This window comes from Pituophis catenifer, unplaced genomic scaffold (genome assembly GCF_029215685.1).
Source record: "Pituophis catenifer annectens isolate HBS135680 unplaced genomic scaffold, rPitCat1.0.hap2 SCAF_4, whole genome shotgun sequence".
NCBI classification, from domain to species: domain Eukaryota; kingdom Metazoa; phylum Chordata; class Lepidosauria; order Squamata; family Colubridae; genus Pituophis; species Pituophis catenifer.
In genome coordinates this window covers 7,003,416-7,020,359 of record NW_027256884.1, presented here as the reverse complement: position 1 = coordinate 7,020,359, position 16,944 = coordinate 7,003,416, and the positions used below count along the sequence as shown (strand labels likewise).

At 43.9% G+C, this 16,944-nt stretch overlaps 1 protein-coding gene across 1 annotated transcript in view; it reads right to left on the bottom strand.

Moving 5' to 3' along the window:
* TDRD3 (tudor domain containing 3) overlaps positions 1-16,944 on the bottom strand; it is a 72,684-nt gene that overhangs the window by 36,403 nt on the left and 19,337 nt on the right. The window contains 7 exon segments of the mRNA XM_070943055.1: positions 95-220; positions 2,953-3,109; positions 5,887-6,024; positions 9,304-9,453; positions 9,755-9,826; positions 12,323-12,464; positions 15,356-15,516. Of these exon segments, the coding sequence (XP_070799156.1) occupies positions 95-220; positions 2,953-3,109; positions 5,887-6,024; positions 9,304-9,453; positions 9,755-9,826; positions 12,323-12,464; positions 15,356-15,516 (946 nt within the window).

The window sequence follows — 16,944 nt, the reverse complement described above, 5'->3', positions numbered from 1 at the left end:
TTATTTAATGAAAGAGCAACAACCCACATGCAATTTTGTACAAGTAGATTTTCATAAAAGACAAAACCAGGCAACTCCTGATTTTCCTACCTACCTTCTACTGTGAGAGTACCCATTTTTGACTCGAGAAAGTCAAACAAAGTGCTTGGAGCAGATGGCCTCGCGTTTCCAAGTTCTTCCTCATCTTCAGGTCTTATTCGGCCTCTCCCCTTTCCTTTTCCTAAAGATAAGCCACACAGCCTAGTTAGACAGGGGAAAGAAACCGAGTCTATGTTGTAAAGCATTTAAAAATCATTATTTTGCATTTCCTTAAAAAATACAGTTAAGACCTATGCCATTAAAGTACACCTCAAAGCACAGTACAGAGCCCATTTAATCTGAAATTCTACTTAAAATGGAAAACAGGTAAATGGAAAACAGCATTTTGAATGGAAATAGTATTATAAATGGAAAATAGTTAGAATGCAGTATTTGCAGGCTAACTCTGCCCACAGTCAGGAGTTCGATCCTGACCGGCTCAAGGTTGACTCAGCCTCCCATCCTTCTGAGGCCGGTAAAATGAGGACCCAGATTGTTGGAGGCAAGAGGCTTGAATTTGTAAACCATTCTGAGAGTGCTGGGAAGCACTATGGAAGGGTGTATAAGTGCTATTTATCAGAAGAATAGCTACACATATAAGGCCCAAAATCTGTAACTCCTAATACAAACTTGTTAGTGACGATATTTTATGCAAAAGCATTATTTAAAATAGCAAAGGTTTTGCAGCTAAACATGTGGCACGTTTCAAACATTTAGACTTCAAATTGGGCTTGAATTTAAGCTCTTAATTACATGCACCTCTGTTCTCCACAATCTCTTCCAAATTTTTCAATCGGCGGACCGGATTTTTTTTTCCTTCCTCCTTTCATATTTTCTATCTTCCCCCACGTCTATTATAGCTCCTCTTTCGAATTCTCATCTCATTTCTTTTTTTTTTTTTTTAAGTATTCATCCCCCCCCCCCCCTCGCTTCGTGGCGAAGGTTGCCGTGAGTGTGGTCGCGAGGCAACTTCCTCGATTCCTGGATGAAGCTGTCTATCTAGATCCGTGCGAGCCGGGCTTCAAGACAGGTTACAGCACGGAAACGGCATTGATCGTATTGGTTGATGATCTCTGGAGGGCTCGGGACAGGGGTTGCTCCTCTGTCCTGGTCCTCCTAGACCTCTCAGCGGCTTTTGATACCATCGATCATGGTATCATGCTGCCTCGGCTAGAGGGGTTGGGAGTGGGGGGCACCATTTTACGGTGGTTCTCCTCCTTCCTCTCTGACCGTACGCAGTCTGTGTTGACGGGAGGGCAGAGGTTGACCTCGAGGTTCCTCACTTGTGGGGTTCCGCAGGGATTGGTTCTCTCACCCCTCCTGTTTAACATTTATGTGAAGCCACTGGGCGAGATCATCTGTGGCTTTGGGGTGAAGTGTCAACTGTATGCCGATGACACACAGTTGTACATTTCAACCCCAGGCCACCCCAATGATGCCCTTGACGTGATGTCCTGCTGCCTGGAGGCCGTGCGGATCTGGATGGGGAGCAACAGGCTCAGACTCAACCCCTCCAAGACTGAGTGGCTGTGGTTTCCAGCGTCCCGATATAGCCAGCTCAAACCATCGCTGACTATTGGGGATGAGATCTTACCCCCCTCAGAGAGGGCTCGCAACTTGGGCGTCCTCCTGGACTCATAGCTGTCTTTGGATGATCATATGATGGCCGTGGCCAGGGGGGCTTTTTATCAGGTTCGCCTGATTTCCCAGTTGCGTCCCTTTCTGGATAGGGACACCTTGCGCACAGTCACTCATGCCCTCGTCACTTCCCGTCTGGACTATTGTAACGTTCTCTACATGGGGCTCCCCTTGAGGAGCACCCGGAGGCTCCAACTGGTCCAGAATATGGCCGCGCGAGTAATAATGGGGGCGACCCGTCGCTCCCATGTAACACCCCTCTTGCGCGAGCTGCACTGACTCTCGGTGGTCTTCCGGGTGCGCTTCAAGGTGTTGGTTACCATCTTTAAAGCGCTCCATGGCTTAGGACCTGGCTATCTACAAGACTGCATTCTGCCACCGATTGCCTCCCACCGACCGGTACGCTCACACAGAGAGGGCCTCCTCAGGGTGCCGTCAGCCAAACAATGTAGACTGGCGACCCCCAGGGGGAGAGCCTTCTCTGTGGGGGCCCCTGCCCTCTGGAATGAATTATCCCCAGACATACGAAGGATCCCCGACCTCCGCGCCTTCCGTCGTGCAGTGAAGACCCTGTTATTCCAGCAAGCCGCTCTGATGGGATAAATGATTTTAATTTGGTTTTAATGGGGTTTTAAAATTGGTTTTAAAATGAGAGTTTTAAATTTGGCCTATGATTTAATTATTTTAATCTGCTTTTAAATTCTATTTTGTACATTGTTTTTATTATGGCTGTTCACCGCCCTGAGTCCTTCGGGAGAAGGGCAGTATATAAATTAAATAAAAATAAAAATAAAATAAATAAAATTACTCCTTAAATAGGCTAAGGGAGTGGCCAATTAGCCCCAAGCCTTACTCTCAAGAAGACCTCCTGATAACCTCCTGCCTTTTGGCAGCTCTGCGCGCCCGTGCATTGAGAAGAGGCTCCTCCTCTTCGTCCTCTTCACTTAAAGGAGCTTCTGGAGGTTCTGAAGGCCCTGGCTGAATCCCTGCCTCTGGCACCACCTCTTCTCCAGCCTCCTCATTGTCTGACTCGAGTGCCAGCTGCACAGGCTGCTGGCGCAGCACCACACCAGCCTCCTTGTTGTCGGAATCAGCTACAATCTGCACAGGCCGCTGACGGGCCACAACACTAAGTGAGTAAATAAATCTATACTGTAAGTTAATAAATCTGTACTCCCCCAAAAAATCAGATCCTACAAAAATCCTTTTCTGTCTGATAGATAAATGAAATTATACCTCTAGCGGCTGGTCCTTGAGCGGTGGCTTGTTTATTGCTGTTGAGGAGGAAATTTAATGAAGCTTCAAGGTTGTTGCTATTATCCATGAGAGCCTGCCGGGCGGCCTCCTTGCTAAAGCCCATTTCTGTTATGTGTTTGAGAGCCTTTTCATCAACCTGCGAGAGAAATGAGCAAAAAAAGTCAATTCGAAGATGAAACAAAACAAAACCCTTACATTTAAAAACGGAAATAAAGAGGGGTTGGGTTTTGTTTTTTTTTTGAACTATTGTTCGGTGTGATTGATTTTCTTTTCCTGAATATAACTGAATATCTGCTTTTTGTAAAAGACTCTGTTGTGGGGTTTTTTTGGGGGGGTAAAACTCTATCATCATCCTCTTTTAACGACCCCATAATCCCTTGCGGGGTGGAGTCTGGACAACTGGGCGGAGGTAGCAAAGTGTTGCTATGGCCAGATGCCCTTCCTGTCGCCAATGCAGAGTTTTGTTCAGCAGATATACTCTCATTGTGCCCAGACACAGAAATAGCTGCCTATACCTAGGATCGAACTCAACAGCCTCCTGATTGAGGCGAGAGCTTCAACTCTAGGCCACCGCACCACTCACCACCACTCGGGTAGAACTCTATGACCCGGCTTAAACCCCAAACCCCATTTTATGTCTTCTTCTGTAGCCAGTTTTAAGTCAAGTTACTCATTTCCTTCTCTGGAACAGATGCTGGAGACGAAGAGCATAATCTTCACCTCTGCCTTCACTGCACAACAAACAAGGCAACTCCCACCTTTCATTTTCTACCAAATGGACATTTTTAGCTAAAGCCCCCAAATTCTTAAAATATCAGAAGTCCACCGACCGCAAGATGTTAGGAGACCTTGTTTTGTTTTTAAATGTTCGCTTGAAGGTAGGTTAAGAAATGTGCGCCTATTTAGTTCTCTTTATCGATAAAACTGAAATGTTATCTCAATCAAGGAGAGGTAGATTGGTATGTGAGATAGCTAGATAGTGATTTCTAGAAAGCAAATCAAGTTTGTATTTCTTCTACCCTGTTTCCCCCAAAGTAAGACCGCCCCGGATAATAAGCCCAATCGAGCTTTTGAGCGCATGGCAATAAGGCCAAGCGCTTATTTCAGGGTTCAAAAAAAATATATGACAGGGTCTTATTTTGGGGGAAACATGATAGGTGCAGGAAACATCAGATGCCGAATTAATTATTACATAAAACTGAATAACAGAATAACAAGAGTTGGAAGAGACTTTGGAGGTCTTCTACACCAACCCCCAGATCAAGCAGAAAACCCTATACCATTTAAAATGAATAGCTGTCCAATCTCTTCTTAAAAACTTCCAGTGTTGGAGCACCCACAACTTCTGGAGGCAAGTTGTTCCGCTGTTTAATTAATTCTTCTAACTATCAAGAAATTTCCCCTTAATTCTAGGTTGGTTCTCTCCTTGATTAGTTTCCACCCATGGCTTCTTGCCCTGCCTTCAGGTGCTTTGGAGAATAGGTTGAGCCCCTCTTCTTTGTAGCAGCCCCTGAGATATTGGAACACTGCTATCATGTCCTTCTTTTCATTAAACTAGATAACTAGACAAACTAGTCATCCACAACTTCTAAAGGCAAGCCATTCCACTAGTTAATTGTTCTCACTGTTAGGAAATCTCTCCTTAGTTCTAGTTTGATTCTCTCCTTGATTAGTTTCCATCCATTGCTTCTTGTCCTACCCTCAGGTGCTTCGGAGAATAGGTTGAGCCCCTCTTCTTTGTGGCAGCCCCTGAGATATTGCAAGTCTCAACTGTCCAAATCCCCAGGCCTGGCTAACACGGAAGCAAACACACTCTGGAACCATAGAATTACGAGTTTATTAAGGCTGGAGCCCTGGCACAAATTGAGTTCGTAACAGTAGCAGTCCGTTGTAAAGTCAGCGCTGGGAGCTACTGTCTCCCAGCGCTTTTTAAAGGCGGGATCACGTTCCCTCAGCTCCACCCCTTCAGCCACCTTCCGGCATCGGCCTCCAGTTCCTTTACAGCAGGCAACCCGGTCAGCTCCCATCATCCGGTGCCCCGGTCCATAATGGCCTCCGTAACCTGGCGCGTAGCCCGCTACTGGCCCATTACACCATTGCATTCGGCGCCAGCCAGCTGGATTCCAGGAGGCCGCCAGACAGCTGTGCATGCGGTAACGCCGCCATTGCTGCTAGACCATGCTGCACCCAGGAGCCAAAGCCTTACCAGCTGTACTCCTTGTCACCGTTTGAGCCCGGCAAGCTTCTGCTCGGCTATTCCAGCCATCTCACTCTCCAATTCCCCCCAGCCCCCTCCCCAGGTATGGCAAACCAGTCGAGGTTTGACAGGAAGATTGTCAGTCCTAGTCCTTTCATTAAACTAGCAATACCCAAATCTGTAAATGTTCTTCATGTTTTAGCCTGCAGTACCCTAATCATCTTTCTTGCTCTTCTCTGCACTCAGTCGCAATAACTGATTGAACCCCATGACAGTTTCATACTATGTGGAGATGATTTATAGGGTGTCCTCCCTGAGCAGTGTCCTCCCTTCCAACTATTCTATTCTATTCTATTCTATTCTATTCTATTCTATTCTATTCTATTCTATTCTATTCTATTCTATTCCATTCTATTCCATTCCATTCCATTCCATTCCATTCCATTCCATTCCATTCTTCATTTTAATTACTCTATCTTATGCCACTCTACTCTAATTCTATTCTGTTCTATTTTTCATTCCAAGTACTCTACTCTACTCTATTCCACTCAACTCTACTATATTTTAATTCTATTCTAGTCTTCATTCCAATTACTCTACTCTACTTTATTCTTACTCTTCTTTCCAATACTCTACTCTATTCCACTCTAATTTAATTCTACTCTAATTCTATTCTATTCTATTTTTATTTATTTTTTTAGAGGTGTGTATCTTACCAATTCACGATAGACACCTTCATTTTTTCCTTCAGGCTTTGTCTTCTCTTTCTGGAATACGTCTCTGCTCCGATTCCCTCCTGCATTCAAACTGAGGTTGCTTCGAGTATTACTTCCACCGCCTCCAAAAGTCTTGGTCTTTAAGGAAGAGAACCATGCTTTAGCAATGCCACCGCTACGTCTTTCTAAAGTGAAAGACTTGAGAAGCACAAGTTGATCACAAGCATTCTTCGATTTACGACCACAATCGAGCCCCAAATTTCCACTGCTAAGTGAGGCAGTGAGTTGAGTTCTGCCCCGTTTTACGATTTTTCTTGCCACGGCTGTTCAGCGAATCACCACAGTTAACACAGTTGGTTAAGGGAATCTGGCTCCCCCATTGAATTTTAAATGGGTATATGTGTGTTTTTAAATTGAGGGCCAATTTTATATATTCAATTTTAATTGGTTTTAAATTTTATAAATCTATGTGTTTTTATATGGCTGTACACTGCCCTGAGTCCTTCGGGAGAAGGGCAGTATAGAAATCTAATAAACTTTCAAACTTTCCACTGTCAGGAGGTCGTAAAAAGTGATCAGATCACCCCAGAACGAATACACGCAGCTGAATTTTGATCACGTGCCTAAGGGGATGCTGCAATGGTCGTTAAGTATGAAAACGGTCATAAAGTCACTTTTTCTCAATGCCATTGAAACTTCGAATGGTGGTTATCTTCGAAATGAATGGTTTTAAGTCAAGGACTATCAACGTTTAACATTTTGGGTGGGAAACAGGACTACCAACCACCTGATTTGCACGAGTTAAAAAGTAAAGCTGGTATAGGTAGTCCTTAACTTATGAAAGTTCATTTAGTGACCGTTCGAAGTTACAGCGGCACTGATAAAGACTGGATTTTGCATACAGGGAGTTCTCGACTTACAAGCACAACTGAGCCCAGAATTTATGTTGCTAAAGTGAGACATTTGTTAAGTGAGTTTTGCCCCATTTTACGACTTTTCTCGCCACCGTTAAGCGGACGACCGCAGCTGTTAAATTAGTAACCCGGTTGTAAAGTGAATCCGATTTCCCCTTTGACTTTGCTCGTCAGAAGGTCACAAAAAGATGAACCTGTGACCCCGGGATCTTGCAACCGTCATAAATATGAGTCTGTTGTCAAGCATCTGCATTTAAATCCTGTGACCATGAGGTTGCTACAATGGTCATTACCGTATTTTTCGGAGTATAAGATGCTCTGGAGTATAAGATGCACATTAGTTTTTGGGGAGGGAAACGAGAAAAAAAAATTCTGCCTCTGCCTACTAGCATTCATCGGTATTCATCTGGCTAGCGTCCTCACAGCAAACAGCAAACTGCCTGGTCAGTTTCAGCATGTTACTGCAGCCTGATTTAGCACGAACAGCTGATTGGCGGTTGGATCGGCCTCCGAGAATACACCCAATTGGCTCTTCCAGGCTGCAGAGATCGTCTCAGCCCATCACCACCTCTGTGCATTGCGTTTTTGGCTTCCGCGTGTCGCAGGTTTGGCCTCCGCGGATTGCATTTTCGGCCTCTGCCTGCTTCATTTTAGACCTGTTCCAGGCTGCAGGGATTGCCACAGTATATCACACTGCCAATTGCTGCCTCCGTGCGTCGTGTTTTTGGTCTCCATGCATTGCATTTTCGGCCGATCCCCACCGCCTGGAACTGTCCAAAAATGCAACGCACGGAGGCCAAAAACGGGGCATGCGGAAGCCAAAAACGCAACACGCGAAAGCGGCGATCGGCAGCGATGTGCTGTGGCGCTCCATCTAAAATGGAGCGTGCAGAGGCTGATAAAAGAAGACAAGGAGGCTGAATATGGCCAAAGGGTGGGAGCCAGTGGGCGGGCGGGGTTTCAGCAACATTATGTGTATAAGACGTAACTGAATTTTCACCCACTTGGGGGGGGGGGGGGAGTGCGTCTTATACTCCAAAAAGTACAGTAAGTGTGAAAAATGGTCATAACTCACATTTTTTTCAGTGCCGCTGTAATTTCGTACAGTCACTAAACAAAACTGTTTGTAAGCATTATCTGTATTCCAAGGTTTTATTCTTCACACTTCACGTCTTAAATCCTGTACTTTGGAAATTCCCTGTTCTTGATGGATCCCAGCAAACGGCTTTTCGTTGTCTTTTCCTCAAAGTTCTATCCAGAGATCATTCATGCACAGATAGTCCTCGACTTACAACCACAACTGAGCCCAAAATTTCTGTTCTTACGGGAGACATCTGGGAAGTGAATTTTGTCCCATTGGATGACTTTTCTTGCCACAGTGAATCACTGCAGTGGGGATGCTGGAGACGTCGTAACTGTGAAAAAACAGTCCTCAGTCCCTTTTTTCAGTGCCGTCATAACTTTGAACGGTCACTAAGCGAATACTGTAAGTCGTGGACTGCCTGCTTGGTTCATTAAACTGATTATTGAAAACGGAAATAATTCCTGATATAACAATCCATCAACTTTGGGAAGAAATCCAATGTTTGAATGGAGATACGAAACAGGTGAAAGGTAAGAGTGGATCTTATGGAGCATAAATTGGAGAAGACGTTCTCTATGTGAAGCTGAATTGGAAGAGATAACAATTCTGGAAGCTCCGATTAAAGAATTCTAATTAAGATTTCGAGGAATTCCTGAACAACCAGGAGAACATATTAAACTAAGGATGGTGAAGGCTTTGGCTCAGTTAATTAATAGCGGAAAAAGATTTCGATGGAGATATGGACAAGTAAACTCCAGATCTGCCGCCACAAGCAAATTACCGAGGGACATTGTAGTCCACTTCGCAAGAAGAATAACAAGGGACCAGGTTTTGGATTGGATATATTTGGATTTCAAATATAAGCTGAGAATGGAGAATGTTGATATTATTGTTCTGAGGGAAATTTCAGTTAGAATGCTGAGGAAAAGGAAAGCTTATGCTTTCCTCACTGACATTCTGAAGCAGAAAAAACATTAATTCCATTGGGATAAATTGGAAGGGGTGATAATTATATACTGTGAGCAAAGATTTAGCCAGGGTGTCGGCAACCTGCAGCTCCAGAGCCGCATGCGGCTCATTTAAAAATTCTAGTATAAAATAATAAATAACAACTAAAATCTATAATAAAACCCAGTCTGTCAATTATACATGTTCTAACTATACTATAATCACAATCCATAAACTATGTGGCCTGTTGTAGGTTCAACGCTAAAAGAGAAATTGATTGACTGATTGATATAACAGAATAACAGAGTTGGAAGGGACTTTGGAGGTCTTCTAGTCCAGCAACTGGCATGAATTTATGACAGTTGCAATGTCCCGGAGTCGAACTTCGAACACTCACGAAAGGAACTGTCGTAAGTCGAGGACTACCTTGTATTGTTTCAAAACAAAAAGACAAGAGGCATTCGTACTCACCTCCTTGCTTTTTGCAACTTCAGCAATAGCAGCCGTCCGCTGTTTTTCAAATTCATCGTTGTCGCCCATCGGCTTCACCACGTTCGTCACCTGCAGGGTTTTTCGGCGGTCCAATTCCTTGCTGTCCACTTGAAGCTGAGATACGCATCTCTGGCGGCGCAAAAGCACACTTAAGCAAGAGATAAACCTATGGCTACAAATATTCTCTTGTCCTGGCTTCAACGTATTTATTGAGCAAGGCGTTTGTAAATATTACATGCTTTTAAATGTCAACTTCCCCCCAAAAAAAATTCCAATAATTTAACATTGCAGGAGATTAAAAAAAAAAAAACTGTTGAAATGATAGAGAAGTTCTTTTTCACACAAGACTATTGCAGAGATATTTCAAACACAAGACAAGAGAGTGTGAAGAAGGCAATGGAGATGTCCAAGGCCAGAAAGCATATCATACCTGTCCAAAAGGGAGAAAGGGAGGAGGCCCTCCTTCTGTTCCTATGTTGCTTCGGTTGTGCTTTGATAAACTCTGAAAAATTAAAGCAGCTTTCATTAACTGATAAGGGTGGGAAACACAGAATAGCGTGTAAATTACTGACATTGTTTAATGCTTTTGCCTGAAAGCTTCTCGCTGCTTGAATGCTATAGATGTTCTAAAGATTCTACTCAGAATCTGTTAATTAAAAAGAGAGGAAGGCTTGAAATCACTGAAAACACACACGTGTGCATACAAACACAAACACACACACACACACACACACACACACACACCCTAAGAGGAAAAAATGGCTGTTCATAATGGGATGGATGGATGGATGGATGGATGGAATAATATAATGATAGATAGATAGATAGATAGATAGATAGATAGATAGATAGATAGATAGATAGATAGATAGATAGATAGATACATAGACAGACAGACAGACAGACAGACAGACAGACAGACAGGGAAGGAAGGAAGGAAGGAAGGAAGGAAGGAAGGAAGGAAGGAAGGAAGGAAGGGAGGGAGGGAGGGAGGGAGATGGATATATGGGTGGATGGATGGAATAGAGATGGATATATGGCTGGAGAGAGAGAGAGAGAGAGGGAGGGAGGGAGGGAGGAAGGGAAGGGGAGGGAGGGAGGGAGGGAGGGAGATGGATATATGGGTGGATGGATGGAATAGAGATGGATATATGGATGGAGATAGATAGATAGATAGATAGATAGAGAGAGAGAGAGAGAGAGAGAGAGAGAGAGAGAGAGAGAGAGAGAGAGAGAGAGAGAGAGAGATGGAATAGAGATGACTATATGGATGGATGGATATGGATATGGATATAGATAGACTACCTGTAAAAAATTTGAATTTGTGGTTATCTAATTCCCAGCTTGAGGTTAGCTGTTACGTTCCATTTGATTTCCAAATATAAGTATGAAGGATTTTGTATTCAGCCGCAACAGGTTCATCTTCCTGTTTGCATATCAACCCATATATTGTATCAAGTTCTATGCCCGTGATGACGAACCTATGGCATGCGTGCCACAGGTGGCCTGCAGCACCCTCTCTGTGGGAACGCAAGCTGTCTCCCAGTTCAACTCTGCCACGCATGCGTGTACGCCTCCCGCCAGCCAGCTGGTCGTCGGGTCTCTGCCACACATGCGCGGGGCACGTGCAGGGGGGGCGCGTGCATGTGTAGAGGTGGGGCACGTATGGGGGGGTGCATGTGCATTGCATTTGAGAGGGTTCGCACGCATGCACTTTAGGCACTCAATCCGGAACAGGTTCGCCATCACAGTTCTATGCTGTTAAATCTTTTGGTTACAATAAACAACTCCTTAAGGATATTCATCAAGTCAATGCTTCACGAGGTGTAACTGTCAGCCCTATAAAATAGACCCGATCTAAAAACAGACACCGTGTAGACCTAAAGCTACTTTCATTAAAATAGCTGTAGTAACATAAACCTTGCAATGAATATACTTCCTCTTTTATCACCTTTGTGAATTGAGGTGTTTGGGTGGTATTGGAACTGTTACTTCTTATTATGACTGCAAGCCACTGTTGCCTGATTCGTTGCCTTTGTAATGGAGTTTCCCTCTGTCCATCTGTTTCTCAAACTTGGCAATTTTAAGACCTTTGGACTTCAACTTTCAGAACTGGCTGGGGAATTCTGGGGGCTGAAGTCCACATGTTCTTAAAGTTGCCAAGCTTGAGAAAGACTGCTCTCCCCTCTCTACAGTTATAGGATAAGAACCAAGTTCAGTAAAGAATTTAGTTAACGAAGTTGGTTATTTCTGCTCTAATTACTCGTCACCAAAAATAAGATGCTGGCATTCATCTGCTAACGCAGTGGTCCCCAACCCCTGGTCCGCGGACCGGTGCCGGGCCGTGGAGTACCTGGCACCGGGCCGCGCAGCGGCCGGGGGACATGAACGCTGCAGCGCAAAGGCTCCTGGGCCGTGCGCAATGGGCCGTGTGCAAAAGCTCCTGGGCCGTGCCCCCACCCCTGCGCGCGCTCAGCGGGCCGCGGCGATAAAAAGGTTGGGGACCACTGTGCTAACGTATTTGCATATCCCCCGACCCCCCTTGTAACATCCTTAGGAGGTAGGATTTAAACAAACTAAAGGATCTAGCTGCAAAGACTCTAGGATACTATGCCCAAGAAATAATTAAGAGGAGACAAGCAACTGTTGCTTATAAAGAGAAGAATGACATGAAGGTTAATCCATTTTCTCAGGCATTTTTATCTGATGCTTCGGGATGTCAATAAAATTGACCTGACCCCTAAATTATCCAGACTGAAATACTGCCTTTTTCAAATACTGGAATGCTGCTATCGTGTCACCCCCTAGTCCTTCTTTTCTCTGGAACAGAATATATCTACATAATATATCTGGATATCTAGATATAATCTAAGTAAAATATGGCAAGTCGCCACAGTAAAACAAAGCAAAAACACATCATCCTTAAATGTGTCCAACAAGCCAGCTGGAGCTTTAACGTTTTTGGTTTAAGGTGGGAAAATGCACCATGTTACCTCACCCTTTGCAACTCCCATTTTTCTATCAGATGCTCCACTTCCCCTCCAAGAACCACCGTGTTGCTGTCATCCAGAAGGAGAAAGCCATTTTTCACTTCCACGATTCCCAGCAGCTTAATTTTTGTTCCAGGAGGTGTGTTCAGACTACAGGAAAAAAGGGGGGGAAAAAGAAGAAAAATACAAGTGTTAGGACGAGATGGCGTTATTCAAGTTACGTTGCTCTAATTCAGGGGTGTCAAACTCAAGGCCCGGGGGCCAGATCTGGCCTGTGGGGTACTTAGAACCGGCCCACCGGGCCGCCCTAGAAACAATGAAGGACCAGCCCATGATGCCTCTTCCAGTGAAAAGGAAGCAGTCCCCTCGAGCTCAGTTTTCACTGACAGAGGGTTGCAGGAGGCTGTCCCAGCCGAAAACGGAGCTCGAGAGCCCATTTTAACTGGCAGAGCGCTCGGGCCACAAGCGCCCCCGACACGAGTGACATCAAGCTGGCCATGCTCACCATGGTCACGCCCACCAGAGATTAAACACAACCCTGGTGAGGCCCTCAATGAAACTCAATGACACTCCTGCTCTAATTCAACTCAAGTGCGACAATTCAAATTATTTTATACACGTTTGTGTTAGTTCGAACCCAACACGTTGAAAACCAAACTGCATTGTTTTAATGATGCGATAAAAATAACACCCTCTCTGCAAGCAAGTAACTCGTCTGCATTTTACAAGATAGCGGACAGCCATGGAAAAGATGTGGGCCATCATTATCACTTCATCCATAAAGTGTCAGAATCCATCTCTGTCCTTCTTCTGACAGCGGTCTTTGAAAGCCTGGCTTGCTGAACAATTTCCATCAAGTGTATCCGTTGTTTATCGTCAAAGCAGGGAAACTCAAACCACGATTTCAAAGCCACAAAGAACATCAATCATTTTCGGCCGCCAAGCCCATCCATCAAACGGACAGAATATTGAGGAAATCAGATCCCAATAACTTCAACAATCTAGTTGAGGTGATGGGAACTTGGGCAAGAATGAAGCCAATTTAGGGGAACAGAAGAATCGCATCTGTAGCCACAATCCAAAAGATAGAAGATGGCAGCAAAATTCTCCAGAAAAATAAAATTGCCTTCTCTTCCAACATCAACGCCCTAAAGAATTTCCTTGGTAACTGTAAGCAATGGATTTGGAACTGCCTTCTTCCAGGATGTTTTTCCAGTTTACTTTACAATTTAAATATTTGGGGGTGGGGGGGCTCCCATCCAACTACTAACCTTGGTGGACACTGCTTAGCTTCTCGTGTGAGAGAAGGAAGGTCAGTCAGAGAAGCAATCCTAAATTGAGATTTTAGTTTGTAAAATCTTCTTTTACAAATCTTGTTTAACCTTTGTTAGAGCTGCAATAAGATTTTAGATGATATGGCTTTGGTATGATCTTGAGAATTATAGCATGGGCCTTCCCTCCATAAACCCAGGTCTATAGAAAACAAGTGTTTTTTTTATTATTATTGAAAAGAAGTAGAGTTCATCAAATACACAAGCACCGCCCTCAACAAGCATCATAGATTTAATTTTTTTGACTTCACAGTCTCATGTTCAGCCTGGAACTCTCTTGACAAACTGTCCAGCTAAGCAAGAGACAGGCTTAACTCTGATGAGTATCCAGACAAGGCCAGGGAGAACATTTCACATAATATGCTATAATATACAGAAGCGTATTTTGAATTGCAGAAAAGATAATAAGTGTGCTGTAGGGGAGGAAAAATAGATAATAAGGGTAGATAATAAACGTGTTGTAGGAGAAGATAGTAGAGTTGGAAACTTGCGAGTCGTTTTTTTAAACAACTATTTCATCTATGCATGTAATACGTTAATAGTGTTTTCACAGCATCGGTAAAATTACATTGGAAAGTGTGCAAACTCCTCCTTGAGATAATGTGAACTGTAATTTTATCGGTAGTAAAACTACAGAACTACCAACTTGCCTCTAGCAGCAACTGTCGCTACTTTTGCCTAAAAATAGCTTATGAATAAAGGTGGGAAAATCCTTTGTTCAAAATATTAGTAATGTTACTTCCCTCGGACAGACTTTATAATGAAAATACTGCCAGTAGCAATAGCAATAAGATTTATATACCGCTTTACAGTGCTTTTGCAGCCCTCTCTAAGCGGTTTACAGAGTCAGCCTATTGCCCCCAACAATCTGGGTCCTCATTTTACCCACCTCGGAAGGATGGAAGGCTGAGTCAGCCTTGAGCCTGGTGAGATTTGAACTGCCAAATTGCAGGCAGCTGGCAGTCAGCAGAAGTAGCCTGCAGTACTGCACTCTAACCACTGCGCCACCATGGCTTAATGGGTACCATAAATGCACACAGAGCTACCCAAGAAACCCGAAGGAGAAACTTTAATTATTATAATGTTGCACCTAATTCAGCTTTCATAAGCGATCAGGCTTGGCCGCAGTGGACCCAGATTATTGGGGGGCGACATGCTGACTCTGTAAACCACTTAGAGAAGCGGTATATAAATCTAAGTGCTATTGCTATCTCATTAGTAGGCTGGAATTTGGGCCACAGAGAGAAAACAACATTTGTAGGCCAGATTTCATTGACTGGTTTGTCTGAACGAACTGAAGTTCATTACTGATGTGCTGTCAATTCTCCACACAGAAATAGCAATAGCACTTAGACTTATATAAGGCTTCACAGTGCTTTGCAGACCTCTTTAAGCGGTTTACAGAGTCAGTATGTTGCCCCCAACAATCTGGGTCCTCATTTTACCCACCTCAGAAGGATGAAAAGTAAAACTTGAGCCACTCAGAACCGAACTCCTGTAGTGAGGAGTTAGCCTGCAGCACTGCATTCTAACCACTGCGCAATCTTATAAAATGTTTCATCTTAACTTGGAACTCAACTCTTTGTCTTTTTTTTTTTTTTTTATGTCGACAAATAATTTGTTTTTTAGAGATAATTCTTCAGCACCGGAAAGATGTGATGTGTTAAAAGCTGCAAGAGTCATCATAAAGCACAAACAAGCTTTGTTTACCTTATTTTCGACATGTAAGTATATTCTATCGCCGTGCAGCTTGTGTGCCCATCGGTCATCTGCAAACGCAGCATTCTGGGAGCCACCGAAGATTCTTCATTGTCCTTCGGCGCAGCTATATTGCGGATTTTTTGAATCTGCAGAACACAGGGGCCTTCTAGCTGTGATGACAAAGGGGGGGAAAATAACTATAAAAATGTTGGACTGATACCCCAAATAGGCATGGGGAAAACACTTTTTTTTTTAACTCGTTCCCAAGTACTTCAGTCAAAACAAAGCACATTCCAGCCGGCCACATCAAGGTCATATCCACGCAGACCCACAGTGGCCGGAGGGAGGGACCTCTACAAGCCATGAAATTGCTTCATTGGAGAATGTGACTGATGACACACCTTGGGGGGGAAGGGGGAAACAGGGTGAGAGCCAGGATGCAAATTAAGTGAGGTCAGAGTTGGCTTCACTTGGTCCGTGCCAACATGAAGCTCTTAATAAATAACTGGATTTCTTTTGAAGCTTGACTTGAGGCTCATGATTTAATTAGGGCATCGGTAGGAAACTCTGATAAAGGGCACAATTGTCAAGGACGGGAAAATCAGAAAGTCCAGGCAGTTCAAAAGAATATAAAGGTTTATTGGAAGCTTTGTGTTCGCTACAAGAATCTGAACTACTAACGGTCAAAGCAAATAGGTGGTAGATAAGAGTCAATGGAATTCAAGATGGGCTGGACTTAGATCCCTTGTGGGTACGAAGAGATTCGAGGCTGATGACAGGGTTGACTCCTCCTTCTGGCTCAGCCTCGGCATCCCCAATAGTCTGTCTATTGTCTATAGTCTGTCTACTGTATATTATTTCAATGTCCCAAAGGTGCTTTTTTCAAGAGGCAACTGGAATTTCTGGTACCAGAATGGTACCATACCATAAAGTCCAGCTGCCTCTTGAAAAAACACCTTTTGGACAACCATGACTTGAATGACTGAGAATCTCCATAGTCATATTATGTCAAGTAATGCAGCGGTGAAATCCACTTACCTTCGCTACTGGTTTGGGAACGGGAGCGTGCGGGAGCGCGCGCATAGCACCCAAGCGCCACTTCTGTGCATGCGCAGAACCTTCTGCGCATGTGCAGATGGTAAAAAAACGGGACGTAATGACATCCCGGTGGGTGGGTGGAGCCTCCCGCCACTGGCGCTACCGGTTTGGCGAGCTGGATAGAACTGGGGAGATTTCACCACTGAAGTAATGTATTTAAGCTATTTTATGAAGAAGGTCTCCTACTTAATCTTAAAGCTCTAGAGTTATGACTTATTAGAGGTAAAAAAAAGTAACCCATCATTTATAACTGAGTATTGTGAGCTTGTATCCAGCTATTCTTGGGTCTACTAATTGGAATTTTTAACACTTTTCCACCGGTGGATCATTTTAGCCAGAAGTTATCTGCTTCTGCTTCGTGCCTCTATATTCACCGAAACCCAAGACAGGTTTATAATCTAGGAGAGACAGAAACATCTCTGTGGAAAAAAAAAAAACTGTCAAATTGTGTATTGTATTATCGCTTCAGGAAAGTTTTCCATGCTGAGTATAGTCGCTTT